Source organism: Gobius niger, assembly GCF_951799975.1.
Source record: "Gobius niger genome assembly, chromosome: 20".
NCBI classification, from domain to species: Eukaryota; Metazoa; Chordata; class Actinopteri; order Gobiiformes; family Gobiidae; genus Gobius; species Gobius niger.
Genome location: NC_136871.1, coordinates 1,984,013 through 2,006,111, shown reverse-complemented (window position 1 = coordinate 2,006,111; position 22,099 = coordinate 1,984,013). Strand labels below are relative to the sequence as shown.

Below are 22,099 nucleotides of genomic sequence, written 5' to 3'. Positions count from 1 at the left end.
CTCGGTTCAGGGGTTAATGTCCCTGTTTTTCCCACGGTCTGACCCGGGTGGGGGTCACGATCCTAATTAAGTGTTATAATGGGGGTCGCGGCTCTAGAAGGTTGAGAACCACTGGTCTATAGCCTCAAAACAGGTCAAGATAGAAGCTACCAAGCTCTTCCACGTTTTCCCTATTTAAATATGGTTACGTGAAGTGTTCCACTACAAAGTATAATTACACACAATTAAACAATGTGGATTTTCTAAGCGGATAAAAGGGGGGACTATATTGTAAGGCGTAATAATACTAGGAGTAGTTTGGCATCCGCGCAGTAAAGTGAAGATTACTGCGCGGATTTCGAACTACGATATCTGAACGAGACTGTGAGACTGTGTAACTGTTACTGCAAAACTGGAGTGTGTGATAAAAATGCCTCCAAACACAAGTATTGAAAGTATTGCGATACTCGATAAAGCATCGATCCAAGTCCGATCCGATATTTGTCTCAGCCCTGACAGTTCAATGACTCCTCTTCTATTGTCATCTCTGCAGGAGCTCCTCTGTGCGAAACTCCCTTCGCTCCAAAGCCGGATCCGTGAGTAAATCTCCCAGAATGCACCTGTCTCCGACTCGAGAGGGCGGAGTCGTGTGGTCCGCTCAGCCGGGGAGGTGGACAGGGTTTTCCAGGCTCTTCGCACGGGACTCAAGTACGTCAAGTAACCTCAACTTTCCCCTCTTTTATCTAAGTTCTGAGGCGTGTTCGGCATCGCTGCTGAACCGGCTTTTTCACTCACATTTTCTAAAGACTTTCTGAGCTTGTTTGGCTCAAAACAAACCTCAGATGTGAGTTTTTATTGACGAGTTGAGATGTTAGAAAGTGCTACAGTCACCCTCATATTTCACTATTGTCTATACCAGTGGTTCTCAACCTTTTAGAGCCGCGACCCCCATTATAACAGTTCATTAGGATCGTGACCCCCACCCGGGTCAGACCATGGGAAACACAGGGACATTAAACCCCTTAACTCCCACCTGAACAGAGCACATTTTCTCCAGTTTGGCTTTACCCCAATCCAAAAGGTTCTGGAAAAAAGGTGTTAAAATAGTGACAAAAGAGGGGAGGCAAAAACAATGATGGAAATGTGAGAAAAAAGTGAGAAAACATTGACAAAAAAGTGACAAGAAATTTATGAAAAAATGGCAAAAATGTGATAAAAATGACCAAAAATATGACAAAAAAATGACAAAAATGTGATAAAAATTGACGAAAAAATGAAAAAAAAAAAGAAAAAAAAATGACAAAAAATTGACACAGAATTGAAGAAAAAATGACCAAAATGTGATAAAATGTGACAAAAAAGTGACGAAAAATGTATGAAAAAATGGCAAAAATGTCACAAGAAATTGACAAAAAAATGACAAAAAAATGACAAAAATGTGATAAAAATTGACGAAAAAATATTTTAAAAAGTGACAAAACTGTGACAAGAAATTGACAAAAAATTGACAAAAAAATGACGAAAAAATGACAAAAATGTGATAAAATGTGACAAAAAATGACAAAAATTTGACAAAAAAATTACAAAAAATTGACAAAAAAAATGATGAAAAAGTTACAAAAATGAGTTGAATGACGTGAGGAAAAAGATCCTCTCGGTTCAGGCGGGAGTTAAGAGGTTAACCTATATAACTCTTAAAAAACAAAGAAAAAACAATGGCTAAAACAAAAATGAATTAAATTTAGAACAAATAATGGCACCCTGGTAAAATAGCATGTTTGCTGCGACACCATAATAATAATATTAAAACACATATTTTATCTACATGCTCTGGCGACACCCCAAATTTGTCTCGCGACCCCCAGGTTGAGAACCCCTGGTCTATACAAATACAAACTAAAAACCACGATGCCCTTTATGTGAATGTGCATAGGGAGTATCTGGAAGGGCATCAGGCTGAAATGGACTTCCTGGTGGCTCAACAGAGAGAGACAAAGAGAAACTCCAGGCTGGTGAGGACTGGGCGTGATGAATCCATGGTTACTTTATTATTCTTGTGTTAAAGTCTTGTTGTTTGTCCACAGGCCTTTCTGTACGACCTGGAAAAGGTGAGCGACGCGCTTTCATCGATCACGTTTCTTCCTCTGTTTAACTTTGTGTTTCATCCCCAGGAGATCAGAGCGCTGGAAAGATACATCCGGAGACTAGAGTTTCAAATCAGCAAGGTACTGCGCTCTCTCTTCCTCTCAGTGGTTTACAGGGGCGGACCGGCCATGTGTGCATTCTGGAAGAGCACAGAGGGGCCACCGGTCCCGCCTCAACCCAGCTTTACCCAAATCTAAAAGATAAAAAGAAAAGCATCAAAATAGCGAGAAAAAGAGAAAAACACGTACAAAAAAACACAACAAAAAATGATAGAAAAAATAATTAAAAATTCAACAAAAATGTGACAAAAATGTGACAAAAATGTGACAAAAATGGGACAAAAATGGGACAAAAACTCAACAAAAATGGGACAAAAATTCAACAAAAATGCAACAAAAACGTAACAAATATGTGACAAATATGTGACAAAAATGTGACAAAAATGTGACAAAAATGTGACAAAAATGTGACAAAGATTCAAGAAAAATGTGACAAAAACTCGACAAAAATGTGACAAAAATGTGACAAAAATGTGACAAAAATGTGACAAAAATTCAACAAAAATGTGACAAAAATGTGACAAAAATGTGACAAAAATGTGACAAAAATGTGACAAAGATTCAAGAAAAATGTGACAAAGATTCAAGAAAAATGTGACAAAAATGTGACAAAAATGTGACAAAAATGTGACAAAAATGTGACAAAAATGTGACAAAAATGTGACAAAAATGTGACAAAAATTCAACAAAAATGTGACAAAAATGTGACAAAAATATGACAAAAATTCAACAAAAATGTGACAAAAATTCAACAAAAACTCAACAAAAATGTGACAAAAACTCGACAAAAATGTGACAAAAATGTGACAAAAATGTGACAAAAACTCGACAAAAATGTGACAAAAATGTGACAAAAATTCAACAAAAATGTGACAAAAATTCAACAAAAATGTGACAAAAACTCGACAAAAATGTGACAAAAATTCAACAAAAATGTGACAAAAATTCAACAAAAATGTGACAAAAACTCGACAAAAATGTGACAAAAATGTGACAAAAATGTGACAAAAATGTGACAAAGATTCAAGAAAAATGTGACAAAAATGTGACAAAAATGTGACAAAAATTCAACAAAAATGTGACAAAAATATGACAAAAATTCAACAAAAATGTGACAAAAATTCAACAAAAATGTGACAAAAATTCAACAAAAACTCAACAAAAATGTGACAAAAATGTGACAAAAACTCGACAAAAATTCAACAAAAATTCAACAAAAATGTGACAAAAATGTGACAAAAACTCGACAAAAATGTGACAAAAATGTGACAAAAATTCAACAAAAATGTGACAAAAATTCAACAAAAATGTGACAAAAAATCAACAAAAAATCAACAAAAATGTGACAAAAATGTGACAAAGATTCAACAAAAATGTGACAAAAATGTGACAAAATTTGACAAAAATTTGACAAAAATTTGACAAAAATTTGACAAAAATTTGACAAAAATTTGACAAAAATTCAACAAAAATGTGACAAAAATTCGACAAAAATGTGACAAAAACTCGACAAAAATTCAACAAAAATGTGACAAAGATTCAACAAAAATGTGACAAAAATGAGAAAAAACAAAAGGTGACACAACACAGCAACAGCGCGAGGAAAAAGGTCAGTTTTGTGGGTCTTTCAAAAGAGGACAGAAAGCATTTGGTTGAGGCGGGGGGTAAGAGGTTAAAATATGTATTAGTGGAAGTGTCGCCTTTACGCTCATTTGGGCCAGGCTGGTCCGAGTCCAGGGCTGTTTCTCAGAGTCCAGGGCTGGTTTTCAGTCCCAGTCCGCCCCTGGTAGTTTGTGTGCTCATGTTATTGTCTCTTTTGGGGTGCAGGTGGAGGAGCTGTATGAGACGTACTGCATCCAGTGGCGTTTGTGTCAGGGCGCGGTGAACATGCGAAGGGCCTTCTCTCTCTCCCCCTCGACCCGGGCGTCCCGCGAGAGTCTGCTGGAGCTGAGCCGGAACCACAGGCACAGTCTGCAGGTAACACGGTTAAACTGGTACAATCACGACAAGACGAGTTTTAACACAAGATGCAGCACTTCTGTTTGAAAAGCCCTGGACGTGCCTTCAAAAAGCAACGCAGTGTCTTGTTAGTCCCACGGCCATTGAAATCTGTTGGATCCCAGTACAGCCACAGGACACCAGACCTGCTCCTTAGTCTAGAAAATAGAATGGAGTTTGTTCATGGGTTGTTCTTCTGCCTGATCCCGATATTGGAAGCTAAGCAGGTGGTTAAGTTAGAGCAATGTAGCCAGTTGGATTAAATCAAATTACTAAAATTACTTAAATGTCAGCCTGTTGAACATTAAGAGGATAAGTTCAGTACACAGCAAATTGTCCTACTCCGGAATAAACCCTTTTGGTGTTAATTTTAACAATTTTGTGGTGTATATTTAGGTCCAGCATTTCTACTCAAAAGCTGGAGTAGAAGAACTCCTTTTTTTGGTGTAGAACATGAACCCCATTTTGGGAGTCAGAATAAACACCCCTGGGGGTAAAACTTCAAAGCATTTTTCTGCATATTCTACACCCTTTTTGGAGTCAAATTTAACACTATAAAAGGGTTTTTTTTCCGTAAATGAGGTTTTCCATACAAAAATGCACAAAAATGCACAAAAATCTTTTTATATTTTATTTAGCTTCTGCATAAAACTTTACATGCAAAATGTCACTTTTTAAAAGTTTACATCACATGCTGTATGAAAAGATATTTACCTAGCACAATATGTTAAGCAACGTAATCATATCAACATCAATATCAAAACCATTTGGCGATATTTGTTCTTATAACAATTGGCTAATTAGGATCAACATATTCTATGGTTTTCAGTTGTTTACTTTCACATTGCACAGTTTCATAATATCAATATTGTAAAAAATATTGCCTTCTATACTGCTCTGCTCATGTTCCACTGATGACAAAGATCTTGCGTAATACGTTATCTAAACTACAGCACATTACCATTACCTTTTCCTGTCACAGCCCTTACTCATAAAACAAACAAAAAGTATTTGAATTTAAAAATACTGACATATAGTTTTACAACTGTTTAAGTGCAAAGTAAGAAGTCTTGATGAGAATGCACAGCGAATACTCCGGCCTGTGCACTGACAGGGTGTGAGGTAAAACCTGCTTTGGTGAAAGAGTTGGCCAAAGTCTCTGGTGGAGTGACTGAACTGAGCTGGCCAGGCCTACGGACTGGATTTGTTTGGTGTCATTAACAATTTCAAAGGGAATTTGTGTAATTATGTTCTGCAAGGAAAATGACATGCTGAACGTTTCATTACCTTGGTGAATTTGACCTAAGTTAACAAAGTATGGCCTGAATATACATGCGTTCCCAATGACATCACGCAGAGTTCCGGTGTCCATTTTGAATACCATGCAACAATATCTCTACTCAGGATGAAAATGAAAGAAAACTGATTGACAGTGGCATTTTTATGTACTCATAAAACACAACGTAAGTAGAAGCTCCGTTGATTTGAATGGGATTTCCCAACGTTCTACCGGTCATTATTTTCTGATAAAGGACGTCTGAAAAAAATAATGACGCTGCCCATGGCAACGGAGTTCGTGCTTTCATATCACTCCACACGTACGTAGCAGCGACACTATCTGTCCCGTCACTGAGAGAGAAGTCGGAGAATCGCTCGTGAAGTTAGTCTGAGTCAGACTTTCAACTTACCCAGAGATTCACCACCATTCCTCCAACTGCACCTTCAGCTAAGTAGCTAGGCTAGCTGCTAGCCGTGCTGCTTCTAGCCTATTTGTCGCGGAAGTCATTAAATAAACCTTTGGGCCTTCATAAAAGTGTACGAAGTTTATCTTGTGTGTGTTCAGTTGCAAATGGCCAAATAATAAGCGGATAATGTATAGAACGCTGGTCATTATTGGGAAAATAAGAACCTTCAGGGCAAAACATTACTTAATTATTGCTCAAGAAGATAACAATTAAAACACGGCCCCAGAGACGCATGTTTATGTGATATAACTAGTAAATGTGGCTCAGACGTAGCAGCGCTGTCTGTCGAGCTACAGCAGGATTTACTAAAGATCTGCCTCACTCTGAAGACTAAATCAACACATCAAAGAGGAAACAGAAAACCTTTTGCAATTTTTACAGTTTGTCGTGTCAACTGAGTCTCAGTCTGTGTCACTGTTTAAGCTGCTCAAGACGTTAGCATGCTACCGGTTAGCAACTGTCAATTAACTGTCTTCAACACAATAAACACATGTGTGGCTCACATGTATGAACACTGAGGAAACACTACAGTAACAGCTCAGCTCTGACCTCACATGTTGTTTCTCTTGGAGAGGTCAGAGCTGAGCTGTTGAAGCTAAATGCTAACCGGTAGCATGCTAACATGTTAAACACTGACTCGCTGGTTTCTCCACATAAACGTTAGCTCTCTGGGACCGTGTTTTTACTGTTTTCTTGAGCAATGATAACGAGTGCATAGAAATGTCAAACACTTGTCTTTCATTTTCATCCTGAGTAGAGATATCGTTACATGTTGTTGTACTGCATAATTCTACTTCAGTATTCAAAACGACATAACAACAAAAGTCATATATACAGTATGGCAGTTTTTCATGATTTTACCGTCCCCAGTTTTGAACTTGAGTCGTCTTCTATTCTTTATTTCTCTACTTATCGTCTTGTCACCTCAGTTTTGCACTTTGAAAACACAAACTGCAAAACCACCAGATGTAGAAATGTACAATGACATTAATTAAAACTTCTACAAAACGGTTCTATTTCATTTTTTATCTCCTGTCAGGACTTTAAAGAACATCTTGATCTCGTTCAAATGAAAGACACTGTTGGTAGAGTTGGTTGAAACATGGCGGCGGGGCATGTGTCAAACAGACAGAGGTCAGGCTGAACTGAAACGACCCAAACACAAAGCCACAGTAAAGTAACATGTGGTGTGGAGTGAACACGGCTCCCCCGGGTCCATCTGTTCTGCAGCCGACTCCGAACACGAGGACGGTCCACATGTGAGCGCCGGCATCTGGGTCTGAGCCGAACAGGAAGACACGGCGCTCGATGGAGACCGGGCTGCAAGTGTGTGGAGCCTGTTGTTAAAGAAAATTATGCAAAATGGACTTTTTCAAGCTTTCCATCCTGTTATTCTGTCACTCCCTCATTAAAAACATGGCTGAAGTGTTGCCTTGGCACATTCACGTATTTCTGAGTCATCTGTAAAAACTCTGATGGCGGCCATTTTAGGGATAGGTTTGCCTGAGTCCTCCTAGGAACGCCCCCACCTCCTGGAGACGCCTCCGAGCTTTGGTCACCAGCCGAGTAACCAACCACTGCTCCTCAGCAGAACCCCCTCCCCACTGATGCCACAGACAGAGTGTGGAGGGGGCGTGTCTAAAGGCTCAGAGGTTCTTAACCCCTTAACTCCCACCTGAACCGAGAGGATCTTTTTCCTCACGTCAGCACTTTTTTTTTTCTCCATCATTTTTTTGTTGGGTATTCAACTCATTTTTTTTTTTTTACTTTTTGGTAATTTTTGGGTCATTTTTTGGTCAATTTTTTATCACATTTTTGTCACATTTTGTGTTATTTTTTCGTAATTTTTTGTCATATTTTTGTCATTTCATCTAAATTTTTTGGTCAAATTTTTATCAAATTGTTGTCAAATGTTTTGTTATTTTTTCGTAATTTTTTAGTCATTTTTTGGTCAATTTTTTGTCATTTGTTTGTCAATTTTTTATCACATTTTTGTCACATTTTTATCATTTATTTGTCACATTTTTTGTCATTTTTTCGTCATTTTTTGTCATTTTTTTGTCATTTTTTCGTCTATTTTTTTTCATTTTTTGGTCAATTTTTTATCAAATTTTTGTCACATTTTTATCATTTTTTTGTCACATTTCCATCATTGTTTTGTTGCTATTTTCACAGCTTTTTTCCAGAGGCTTTTGGATTGGGGTAAAGCCAAACTGGAGAAAATGTGCTCGGTTCAGGCGGGAGTTAAGGGGTTAATGTCCCTGTTTTTCCCATGGTCTGACCCGGGTGGGAGCACGATCCTAATGAACTGTTATAACGGGGGTCGCGGCTCTAAAAGGTTACTACAGCAGCAATTCATATGTAGTAAATGTGGTACTTCTACAAACAGACGTCATTTCTAGGATTGTGTGACTATAAATCAACATAAAACAGCATTAGAGGAAACAAGAAGTACAACCTTCATTACTAAGAGTTACCACTGTATCTAGAAGTACATACCTGGTAATTCTCACTATAGTATCCTACCACAATAAGTACAGAGAATTACCTGTGTAAATACCACTATAAGTACCACTGAAAGTACCACAATAAATACTGAGAATTACCACTGTATCACTGTAAGTACCACCGTAAGTTGTGGCGCAAGATTTGATTAATGTTTTTCAAAGCGTAAAGTGTAATTGTGTGGATGATTATTGACTGAAAAAGTCCAGTTTTGACCCTGATCTTTCTCATTTTGCTGAGCTTTGGTCTTAATTATGTCTTCAAGTTGTGAACCTGACAGTTTGACAGGAAAACAAATCACTCACTTGTTGTTTTAAGTCAGTATTCCTCATTACATCACTCGCTCAGTTGGACATTAGGGCCGTCAAGAGTCAAACCTAAACTGAAACTGGATGGACGATTAGCCTCTCCGTCGTCACCCTCATGTAGCGGCTAACACGGCTCACCGCTAACTCCAAACTCAGCGCCAAGAGAAACAGCATCGTGAGTGAGGGATTAGAGCAGAGGTTCTCAAGCTTTTAGAGCCGCGACCCCCATTATAACAGTTCATTAGGATCGGGACCCCCACCCGGGTCAGACCATGGGAAAAACAGGGACATTAACCCCTTAACTCCCACCTGAACCGAGCACATTTTCTCCAGTTTGGCTTTACCCCAATCCAAAAGCTTCTGGAAAAAAGGTGTGAAAATAGCGACAGAACTGAGACGAAAACAATGATGGAAATGTGAGAAAAAAGTGACGAAAAATTGACGAAAAAATGACAAAAATGTGACAAAATGTGACAAAAAAATGACAAAAATGTTATAAAAAAAGTAAGAACAAATTTATGAAAAATGTGCAAAATGTCACAAGAAATTGACAAAAAATTGACAAAAATGTGACAAACTGTGACCAAAAAAATGACAAAAATGAACAAAATGTGACAAAAAAAAGACAAAAATGTGATAAAAAATTGACAAAAAAATGACAAAAATGTGACAAAAAAATGACAAAAAAATGACAAAAAAATTTATAAAAAATTGACGAAAACATTGACAAAAAAGTGACGAAAAATTTACGAAAAAATGACAAAAAAATTGACAAAAAATGACAAAAAATGACTAAAAAAAATGACTAAAATGTGACAAAAAATGACAAAAAAATTACAAAAAAATTACAAAAAAATTACAAAAAATGACAAAAATTTGACAAAAAATGACAAAAATGTGAGAAAAAAGTGAGAAAAAAGTGACAAAAAAGTGACAAAAAAGTGACAAAAAAGTGACAAAAAAATGACAAAAAAATGACAAATATGTGACAAAAAAATGACAAAAAAAGGACAAAAAAATGACCAAAAAAATGACAAAAAAATGACAAAAATGTGACAAAAAATGTCAAAAAATGATGAAAAAGCTACAAAAATGAGTTGAATTCCCAACAAAAACATGATGGAAAAAAAATCTGCTGACGTGAGGAAAAAGATCCTCTCGGTTCAGGCGGGAGTTAAGAGGTTAACCTATATAACTCTTAAAAAACAAAGAAAAAACAATGGCTAAAACAAAAATGAATTAAATTTAGAACAAATAATGGCACCCTGGTAAAATAGCATGTATGCTAGGACACCATAATAATAATATTAAAACATATATTTTATCTATATGCTCTGGCGACCCCCCAAATGTCTGTTAGCATGCTCCAGTTAGCCTAGCATGCGTGTAAGGCCCGTTAACACACTACACAGAGCTCGTTCTCCTCAGGCCCATCTGGTTTGTGATGGAGCAGAACATTTACACTTCAAATGCATTTTTCCTACAAACTCTACGCTCGGAGAAATCATAACAGAAACTGGGCTTGTGTTGAGCTCATGTGTTTTGGCAGTAGCAGGAATAGCAGTGGTTTTTCAGCAGAGACGTGGCCCGAGGAGGGAAGACTTGCCTCCCAGGATGTCCTTCTCACAGAAAGTGCATCCTGGATTTGATTCCTGGACGACATGGTTGATTCTCTGGTTCATAAAACATGCAAAACAGGCTAATGCTCGATTAAGATTCCTGAACAAAACCAGCTCAAGATCAGTGGGTCACAAGTAATGTGACCAGAACTAATCAAGCTTTTATCCCATGGATTAAAAAGATGAATGGAGCTCGGCAGGGGCGGACTGGCCATGTGTCCGTTCTGGAAGAGCACAGAAGGGCCACCGGTCCCGCCTCAACCGAGCTTTACCCAAATCTAAAAGCTAAAAAGAAAAGCATCAAAATAGAGAGAAAAAGAGGATGAAAACATGAGAAAAACACAACAAAAAATGATAGAAAAAATAATTTAAAAATTCTACAAAAATGTGACCAAAACTCAACCAAAGAGTGACAAAAATGCAACAAAAATGTGACAAAAAATCAACAAAAATGTGACTAAAAATTCAATAAAAATTCAACAAAAATTCAACAAAAATTCAACAAAAATGCGACAAAAATGTGACAAAAATTCAACAAAAATTCAACAAAAATGCAACAAAAATGCGAAAAAAATGCGACAAAAATGTGACAAAAATTCAACAAAAATGTGACAAAAATTCAACAAAAATTCAACAAAAATGTGACAAAAATTCAACAAAAATGTGACAAAAATTCAACAAAAATGTGACAAAAAATCAACAAAAATGTGACAAAAAATTCAATAAAAATTCAACAAAAATTCAACAAAAATTCAACAAAAATGCGACAAAAATGTGACAAAAATTCAACAAAAATTCAACAAAAATGCAACAAAAATGCGAAAAAAATGCGACAAAAATGTGACAAAAATTCAACAAAAATGTGACAAAAATTCAACAAAAATTCAACAAAAATGTGACAAAAATTCAACAAAAATGTGACAAAAAATCAACAAAAATGTGACAAAATGTGACAAAAATTCAACAAAAATGTGACAAAAATTCAACAAAAATGTGACAAAAATGAAAAAAAAAAAACAAAACAAAACACAAAAGGTGACACAACACAGCAACAGCACGAGGAAAAAGGTCAGTTTTGTGGGTCTTAGCTTTCAAAAGAGGACAGAATGCATTTGGTTTAGGTGGGGGGTAAGAGGTTAAAATATGTATTTGTGGAAGTGTCGCATTTACGCTCATTTGGGCCGGGCTGGTCAGAGTCCAGGGCTGTTTTTCAGTCCCAGTCCGGCCCTGGTTGGAAGAAAATGTTTCCAAATATTCATATTTCGTCTCACTCTGATGCCTTTACGCTTCACATTTTGTCAAGGAGTTCTTGCGCTTCCATGACCCACATTCTCTGGTCTTGCAGGACATGTCTTCGATGGAGGGCGAGCTGGAGATCCTTCTGGGGGAGCTGCAGATCAAGATGAAAGGTGTGTCCGCTCTGCTCCCCGGCGTTAAATATCCCACAGTGCTTTGCGGGTTATCGCTGGGTTTATAATGTGACTCAGGCGCGACATGTGTTTTCACTCAGGGCTGATCGGCTTCGCTCGCCTCTGCCCCGGAGACCAGTACGAGGTGAGCCCCGCATCAACAACGAGGTGAAGACAGACGGGACGTTTGTAATGTTACTCAAGTAGAAGTAGAACGAACAGTGGATAAAGCTGGAGGTGTAGAAGATGCCACAGCTGCTCTACTCTCTCAGCGCCAATCACTCAATTACATTTACATAGTAGTTCTCAACTGCTTTGGTGGAGGAAATCACAGTTACCATGGGATTTACTTAAACTATTGTTGATGTAAGCATTAAATAAGCCTGAAATCATTAAATGAAGCCTAAAAAGCTGAAATCCTGTTGTTGGAAATGTCTCACAACCCACGCTTTTGGGTCCCAGCACACCGATGGAGAAGGGAAGGGAGGGAAGGTCTTTATTTGTATTTTTTTTGTGATCAAGTTTTTATTGAGTGGTGCGGGTTATCAGGTTTACAAAACAATTCCATATGCAGCACAGATTTTTCATATTTTTTTCCCCCCTCACCATTTGTGATAATGGGTCATTTTTAGTATGAGCAGTTATGCACAAAACATGTTCATGTATAATTTAAGGAAATAAAAATACAGTAAGACAACACCACACATAGATACTACACACTCACACACTCACACACACCCCCCATGTCCCACCCCCACTGTCCAGGCATGGTAAAAAAAAAAATAGAATAAAAATAAAAAAATAAAAAGAATTGATCAAACACCACTGGTAGACAAGAGTGATAGATATAACAGACATATTTGCTAATTTCCTCCGTCAGTGACATCTACAGAAATAGCTTTGGATACATATAGTTATGTAACATTTATACTGTATTTGGAATGTATATAATTATGTACTGTACATTCATAGTTATTACAAAGCATTTGCAATCAAGTTTCATACAGTAGCTGCATTTTATGTAAGAGGTTTGACCAACATGAGATATTTTCGCTTTTGGCGCCGTGGATCCGAGCTGCTGAGAGCTCCAACCGGACAATGTCTTTAAATGATGTGAGCCGTTGCTCCACACTCAGGGTTTGTCTAAGTTTCCATTGACATGCTGTCATCTATTTAGCAGCTGTGAGACCAGCTAGAATTTGGCGGTGTTCATTGATATTTAATTAGTGAGTTTAGTCAATGAAAAACACATTTATTGTAAATGTTAGGTTTGTGGGACCCTGGTATAAGCGGATTAAACAACGAGGAGCCGCGTTAGACGTTATAAAGCAGGAGGAACAACACTGTGTCGGGCGTTAGAACCGTCTAATGCGGCTCCTCGTTGTTTAATCCTTACTTATTGTCTTCAATGAGAATCACACAATGTGGACACTGTGTTGAAAATAAAGAAAAGTAAATAAAAAGTGTTTCCAAACTTTTGACCCTTTGACCACCACCATTCATTCACGAGCATCATTCATCCTGGCCTATTGTACACGTTTTTAGTGATACCTGGAGATAAGGAGAATGGCATTATGCTGCACAGACTGAATCCGTGCTCTCTCATCTAAAGCGTGAAGTCATGTGATGATGACAATTGCAATGTCTGAGGAGAGGTGTGGACAACTCACAACAGTCATGAGCTGAACTTCTTATTTCACCCGGAAACAGAAATAGATGACTCTCCTTCAACACCTTCACTGAGGAACCTTCTCTAAGTCTTGATTGGGTTGGTTGAGTTTCGCTTTGATTTTCCAATGGTTCTTCTTGCTCTTTGCATTTGTACCTAAACAGGTAGGGTTATTGTAGGTTCATGGGGGAAACCGGGGAATGGGGAGAACAGAAAAACTCAACACAGAAAGCTCTTTAGTTCACCAAAGTCATAAAAAGCAGTGGCCCTATCAATGATCCTTGGGGTACACCATTGGGGTACATTTGTTTACCTGGTTGAGTGAGTGGGATGGTGTGCGTGACCCAGATCTGTGGTGTCGTGAACAGGTGGTGGTGCGTTTGGGACGTCAGCGCTGGAGGATCAGAGGCAAGATCGAGTCCGACGACACCCAGACCTGGGACCTGGAGGAGATGGCTTTCCTGCCTCACATCAACCACAACTTCCACATCAAGGTTCAACATATTACAATGTGTATTCTTTTGTAGAACTGAATGCCAGAGTAAAAGATTAAGATGTTTCAACTTGTTAAAGGACAGAAGGGCCACGATTTAGAAGGTCCAAAATGTAGAAAACACAACAGTCAGGTGCTCTACCAGGAAAACAAAATGGCTGACTGTGCACTGACATTCAAACATTTGGGATCACTTAAAATGTCCTTATTTTATGAACAAAAATAACTTTTATTCTCCATGAAAATGAAAAACATTAAATGAATCAGCAATACAGTCTAGACCAGGGTTGTCCAAATGGGCTGCATGTTGAAGTTTATTCGAGGGCCACAAACCGGGGGTCAGTGCAATAAAACATTCAACTGGAAACATTTATGAGCGGTTTTAAATGTGTTCCACATCAACGCAGCTAAGTCTCAAAGTTAGTCTTTGCATGATGTTTATTTGATGATGTTTTGTCTGCGAGGTGGGGGCGACCCGGAAGTAGAAAGGCCGTCTTTCCCGCGGGTTTTCATTCATAAATATTGACAGATTTGACATCCACGTGTCCTGCTAAGGGGCCCCGTGATGACGCTTTCACCCAAATATGGTGTTTTTCCTCCTACGAGACGCTGGAGCGGAAAAGTGGAAGAACGGGCCGAGCATGCGCACTCGCTACAAAACTTCAGGGCTGGTTTTCTCTGAATGAGAGAAGCCGCACTCGGGCAGAGCCTGAGCCCTTATAGAAGCTCCCACAGACTCCACACTTTACAGGCTGAGACACAACAACATTCTGAAGGTTTTTTCAGAGGGATTTTTTAATATCTAATTCCTAGCCTGATTTATTCAGCTTTGAAACCAAATAAACAGGCGGAAATTGAGTTTTTACAGATTTTTTCACTGATGATTAGTTTATTGACAAACTAAACAAAATATCCCAAATCCCCTCTGAAAAAATCTTAGTTTCTAATATGTCAATGAAATAAAACCATTTAATCTGGCTCAATTCATTATTTTGATTTCGTTGCCCAAAATATAGGCAATGTTGGCCATTTTAATGCTCAAAATGCCTTATTTTTATGTGAAAACATAAAATGACAGAAAAAATGCAACACATTTTTTTCTCATATTTATATCTGTGATGTTCAGCAAAAGTTTCAAATTGACATCTCTACATTTTATTTTTTTTCCTATTCACCTGCAGTGTCTCGCCTTAAAACCTGTCTCCTGTGTAATTAAATTGATGTACAGCAGCGTGTTTTCTTTCACAGTGTCTTGTGGGGGTTGCCGAAGCTAATTTTCAATACATTCACAATCGAATTAGCGTTGCATTTACATCAGGTGCCCTTCCTGACATGACGTCTGTTTTCTCCTGCAGGTGACGGAGGCTAAGGGTCTGGGTTGGCAGCTGGTGGGCAGCGTGACCTGTGCCAGCGCAGACTTCTTCGTGTCCAAGCCTCGTCTGATGCTGGTGGACATCACCGAGCTGGGAACCATCAAACTGCAGCTCGAGGTCTCCTGGAAGTAAGACAAATGCCCGCAGTGTTGTAGTGCGTAAAACGGGTGAGAAGTTAATCCCAATGAAATCAAAATACCAAACGCTGCAGTTGAACAAGGATCGAATTATGAAAAAAACACTTAGATGCACGACTGAAGCATCAATGAAAGGAGCTGTGAATGAAAAGAGGCTAAAATTGCCCATAGATACAGACGGCATCTCTGGAATCGCCCATATATGGTCATGTTTGGAAACAGTTAAGGGGGAAAACAATTTTGAAAAAATGTAAACTTTCTCTAATTATTCAAAAACTACTTTAGTATAGTTTTCAACTAAATAAAGATACAAAGACATGGGGAGGAGCAAAGTGGTTCAACAGCCCATAAATACATGAATAACGGAGAATGCTAACATAATGCTACATGTTAGCATCGGGCTAATGCTAACGGCTAGCTAGCGCTTGCTACGACTGCCGTTTTTTCACTTCTACTGAACAATCTGCTGTGAGAAAATATCCATATGGACCTGATTTACACTTGACTTTATTTATGTGATAAATAATCCCGGGATGCGCAGTCCGATATTGGTATCAGATATTGTTTTTTTAAAATACAACTTTCACCAACTAAACATCAGTCTATAGATACAGACGCATCTCGTCACAGCAGATTGTTCAGTAGAAGTGAAAAAACCGCACGTAGCATTATGTTAGCATTCTCCGTTATTCGTGTATTTATGGGCTGTTGAACCACTTTGCTCCTCTCCATGTCTTTGTATCATTATTTAGTAGAAACTATATTCATAATTCAGCATTTGTTTAAGTAGTTTTTGAATAATTAGAGAAAGTTTAGATTTTTCTCAAAATTGTTTTCCCCCTTAACTGTTTTCAAACATGACCATATATGGGCGATTCCAGAGACGCCGTCTGTATTCATTGTCGCCGTTGTCTTAGTACGATAAACAAATGTCTAACTGTTGTTGGAAATATCAGATAAAGCTCATTTTAACGTCTCAAATGTCGTTCCTCTTGTTCTTTCACCTTAAGCCACAACAGGACCACATTTTTTAGTTGTAGTTTTACACTTATAATCGCTAGTTTTAGTTTAATCTTATTTCTCTTGATCACTTCCTGCCTCCAGATGATGTCACTGATGATGTCAGCAGTTAAAGGGTCTATATGGACATGCTGTACCTTGTTGTGAAGCTCAGAACCCAGAGAATTAAATTGCTTAGTTAGTTTTAACCTCTGCAAATGTGATTCTTATCGCCGTGCGAAACACCGCAGCTAGCAACAGCATGCTAACTCTAACGGCAACTGAAGCTATGATTGGATCACCCTGAAGTAGTTAAAGGAATAGGCCACCGTTTTTACATACTAAGATATGTTCTTACCTCACTTTAGACGTGTTAATATATCCCCGTCTGGTCTTTGTCCGTGCGCTCACACATACGCAGCCTCTCCCACATGTCATATAGCTCCGAAAAAGCTCACGATAGAAGCTACCAAGCTCTTCCACGTGTTCCCTATTTAAATAAAGTTACGTGAAGTGTTTTCATGCGAAGTATATTTACACAAAAATGTAGCATGTCGATTTTATAAGCAAATAAAAAGGGGGACTATATTGTGAGGCGTAATGATACGAGGAGCAAAACGTCCGCGCAGTAACTCCTAAAGGTTATTGACGGAAGTGAGCGGGGGAGTCTTTAGGAGTTACTGCGCGGACGCTGTGCTCCTCGTATCACTAAAGACATGTCCATGGTTACAAGGCAAAAATAACTGCATTTTGTTCTTGCAGCTCACAGTGTTCTTGCATCTGATGAAGGATGAATCAGTAATTATAATCATTATAAGAAGTAGCCAATATAGTTATTTAACAGTGTTTGTTTGCCGGTGCTGCAAAAGTCTGTTGATTGTATGTAGACAATTGTAGCAACAGTAGATAAAACTTAACTCACAAATACATATAGGTATATATTTGTGTTCTGAAACTAGTATAGAATACTCAGAAAGGATTGTATTTTTTGTTTATTTAATGTAAATGTAAAAGAAATGTTTAACTGTAGCATCATGAATTGCAAATGTAATGTACATGAACAAGGGGTCGGCACTTATAAGCTTTTGCTTCAGTCGACTCCCTTTGAGCTTCCATTAGCTGTATGATTGTGAAACTATGGAGAAAGAGAAAATGTTAATTGCTCAAATAAACTACACAAACAAACAAACAAACAAACAGTGTAAGTAATGAGTTACAAAAATGTATTACTTTTTTCAGTAACTAAGGAATATAATATATTACTTAGACCAAATACGGGAATATATTAGTCGTTACATTTCAAGTACAAGAGCATTTAAATGTATGAATGACAAAATTCCAAATTCCCTCCAAATAAATTGGCGCAGAACAAATCAAGGTGGATGCTGGTGTCTACGATGTGCAGTTTCGTGTAGTTAATGTCAAAACAAAACATGAGAGGGGATCACTTATGGTAACACTTAGGTTAGAAATACATATACGTATATACATTATGTACGACATAGGTACAAGTTATTACACTTTGTTACAAAGCACATTACATTTCGCAGGTACAATGTATCAAGGTAGTGTAAGATAAAAAAGCCAACCATCATAATAACTCAGTCATCCAGCCTAGTGGTTCACCAGTAATGATTAAGGAAATACTCCATGTCACCACACAGATAATTGGCTCCAGATTGATGCTCACTGATAACCTGTACAATACGTTCCATTATGTAATATACAATGTACGGTAAAATGTAAATGATGTCTGTGAATATGATCTTGTAATAACACTGAAAGAATGAACTAAATGTAATTCATAGGCAAGTGCACACGTGTTATTATGTGTCTACTTGCGTGTGGAAACAAAACAAAACACACACAAAAAAAACAATTATAAAAAAACAATTATAAAAGTCACTACTGAATATGTACAGCACGAGGGTGATTAATAATGGTGAATGAGGGCTGGGCGCTCATAAGCTCTGCTTCAGCCGACTCCTTTTGAGCCCAATTGTGATGAAATGTTTAAATAACTTTAAAAAAATATGAATGTAAACAGCTCAAATAAACAGCTCAATCAAGATAAAGTGTTACCCATGAAAGAAGTAAAAGGAAATCTCTGACTGCACTTTTGCTCAGTGGCGTTATTACCTTTTTCAATTTATATTTTTTCAAAAGTAACTCAAAGTTACTTTTGAAAAAAATGTTTTAATTTTCAAATCTGTAATCACTAATATAGAATATATTACAATTTTTAAATAACTTGCCCAACACTGTTACTCAAGAGTAAGAAAAAAGTATTTGATGAAAATGCTACTCGAGTACTGTGAAAAAGGCCAGTAGTGACATAAATCATGAGAAACAAAACGTGAAATAAGGAGAAAATACTAATATTTCCAAAGAACATGAAAAAAATAAGGAGAATAAGGTGCACAAAACACAAACTACACCTATTTTTTTACGTCAACATTAAACTTTTTAAAGATTTACTCACTGTGGAGTAACTTTTATTTTAGCGCAGATCCAGATACTTCATTTAAATCTTTCTCAAGTAAAAGGTTCTGTATGATGATCTATAGCAGTGGTAGTTTTTACAGTGTTAGTTTTAGTCAAGATTTACCGTATTTAGCACTAGCCATAAATTGCCTAATGAGAAAAAACAACAGGCTAACGTAGCACATTAGCTATATATATAATAAGTTTTAGTCTTGTTTTAGTGGTGACACAGCCTCTGCTCTCAGACTACACTTTCCCAGAGCCTCTTTTGGATGTTAGTGGATCCAGGTGTGGAGGGGCCTCTCCGGGACTCTGCTACAGTCTCACTAATCACGCAGCTCTGCCTCTGTCCCCATGTGTTTACGCTGCCCCGCCTTCTGTTTGGTCTGGTCCTGATTGAAGGGATTTCGGTCGATAGATGGACAGAAGGTTTTAGGCAATATAAAGACTAAAATCACCAAGTCCACATGTTGGTTCGTGTTGGGCTCAGTTGGTTCATGTAAAGCTGCAGGCAGACTTCCAACATTAAAACGCTCTCTCAGAAGCCTTTATTTCAAGTGAGGGGATCATTTCAAAGTCTTAAAGAGGGGGTATTCTGCTTTTTTCAGTCCCATAGCACCAGTCTATATCACACTACAACGATGACAAACCTTCTGTTGGTCTGTAAATGCAGTAAATTAGAATAACTGCCTTGTATAAAATGTCTCTCTCAAAATGGCTGTAGTGAATGTCTTGAAATAGGCCTCTGTCTCTTTAACCCCTTAACTCCCACCTGAACCGAGCACATTTTCTCCAGTTTGGCTTTACCCCAGTCCAAAAGCTTCTGGAAAAAAGGTGAGAAAAGAGCAACAAAACTGAGACGAAAAACAATGACGAAAAAGTGATGAAAAATTTATGAAAAAGTGACAAAAAGTGGCAAAAATGTCACAAAAAATTGACGAAAAAGTGACAAAAATGTGACTAAAATTTGATTAGAAAAATGACCAAAAAATTACCAAAAATTTATAAAAAAAAATGGGCCAAAAAAATGACAAAAAATTGATTAAAAAAATGGAAGAAAAAATGACAAAAATGTGACAAAAAAGTTACAAAAATGAGTTGAAAACCCAACAAAAAAAATGATGGAAAAAAAATCTGTTGACGTGAGGAAAAAGATCCTTTTGGTTCAGGCGGGAGTTAAGAGGTCACGAACCTGTGACCCTTTCCGACACGCCCCCTCCACACGCTGTCTGTGGCATCAGTGGGGAGGGGGTTCTGCTGAGGAGCAGTGGTCGGTTACTCGGCTGGTGACCAAAGCTCGGAGGCGTCTCCAGGAGGTGGGGGCGTTCCTAGAAGGACTCAGGCAAACCTATCCCTAAAATGGCCGCCATCAGAGTTTTTACAGATTACTCAGAAATACGTGAATGTGCCAAGGCAACACTTCAGGCGTGTTTTTAAAAAGAGGAAAGCTCGAGGAAAGCTCGAAAAAGTCCATTTTGCAGAATACCCCCCCTTTAATAAAAGCCATTGATTACCCAGCCACTTTGAAATGTGACTTTTTGGACCGGTGTGTCCTTGGGAAAGACACTTACCTTCACTTACATTGGCATTATTGATCTCAAATAATAATCTTAGAAACAAAAGATTGAAATATGATCATAAGATTGAGCAGCGAAGGTGAGATGAATTTGTATAAACAATTAGAATGGGATAATTTGAACACGGAAAGCATTAAAAGTATAGGCTACAGATGTTTACAAGGAAGCAAAAGGAAATACATAAAACATCAGAAATCAGCATGTGGTGAAATGTAAAGTCATAATGTGCAAATACAAAGTGTCGTCTGTACAGCTGTTGGAACTGTGGATTGGAACATTGTAAGACTGTTCAAAAGACGGTTCCAGACTGCGAGTGAATAGGGCGGCTTTTAAAATTTTGAGATATCAATTTGAAACATTTGCCGCAGATTACTGGCATAGATATGAGGAAAAAATGTATTGGAAGTTTTCTGTCGTTTTATATTTTCATTTAAAAATAAGACTTTTCATGCCTAGAATTGGTAAATGGACTCGACTAACATAACGCTTTTCTACCTTCATCAGGCCCCAAGCGCTTTACAGGAAAGTAGCCAGTCGCCCATTCACACTCTTATTTAGTCCTGACTCTGGGAACCAAAGGGAAACCAATCCCTGAGCCCAATGTGATAGAATGTGGAGACTGAAAGAATGATTCAATTACACTGCAGTTTTAACCTCTTAACTCCCGCCTGAACCGAGAGGATCTTTTTCCGCACGTCATCACATTTTTTTCCATCATTTTTTTGTCGGGGATTCAACTCATTTTTGTAGCTTTTTTGTCATTTTTTTTATCACATTTTTGTCATTTTTTTGTCAAATTTTTATCACATTTTTGTCTTTTTTTTTATCACATTTTCTTCACATTTTTGTCACTTTTTCGTCACATTTTTGTCTTTTTTTATCACTTTTTCGTCACATTTTTGTCATTTTTTTGTCACATTTTTGTCATTTTTTTGTCACATTTTTGTCATTTTTTTGTCACATTTTTGTCATTTTTTTGTCACATTTTTGTCACATTTTTGTCATTTTTTTTGTCACATTTTTGTCTTTTTTTGTCACATTTTTGTCACATTTTTGTCATTTTTTTGTCACATTTTTGTCATTTTTTTGTCACATTTTTATAACATTTTTGTCATACTTTTGTCATTTTTTTCATCACATTTTTGTCATTTTTGTCATCACATTTTTGTAATTTTTTCATCAAATTTTCATCACATTTTTGTCATTTTTTTGTCACATTTCCATCATTGTTTTCGTCCCAGTTTGTTGCTATTTTCACAGCTTTGTTCCAGAAGCTTTTGGACTGAGGTAAAGCCAAACTGGAGGAAATGTGCTCGGTTCAGGCGGGAGTTAAGGGGTTAAGCAGCTGTAAACATGCTACTATACACGACTAATACTTTAAGTTCCAATCTTTGCTTCCACATCCCTCTAAAAGTTCACATTTCGTATTGTCCGTTTGCAGTCCGTTTGACAGCAGTGAGAAGATGAGGCCTCTGTCCATCAGTCGTCAGTCCGTGTCCAGCAGAAAGAGCTCCGTCTACAGCTGGACCGCGCCCAACACTCCCTCCTTCACCGAGAAGTACTTCATGGTGAGAACGTCTCCAACAACAGAGTATCTGAA

At 37.7% G+C, this 22,099-nt stretch overlaps 1 protein-coding gene across 1 annotated transcript in view; it reads left to right on the top strand.

Moving 5' to 3' along the window:
• Nucleotides 1–22,099, top strand: part of ripor3 (RIPOR family member 3) — an 89,797-nt gene that overhangs the window by 46,282 nt on the left and 21,416 nt on the right. Inside the window, 11 exon segments of the mRNA XM_079579376.1 lie at nucleotides 533–642; nucleotides 645–687; nucleotides 1,913–1,991; nucleotides 2,064–2,087; nucleotides 2,151–2,204; nucleotides 4,011–4,160; nucleotides 11,704–11,767; nucleotides 11,869–11,912; nucleotides 13,805–13,930; nucleotides 15,285–15,430; nucleotides 21,941–22,067. Coding sequence (XP_079435502.1) covers nucleotides 533–642; nucleotides 645–687; nucleotides 1,913–1,991; nucleotides 2,064–2,087; nucleotides 2,151–2,204; nucleotides 4,011–4,160; nucleotides 11,704–11,767; nucleotides 11,869–11,912; nucleotides 13,805–13,930; nucleotides 15,285–15,430; nucleotides 21,941–22,067 — 967 coding nt within the window.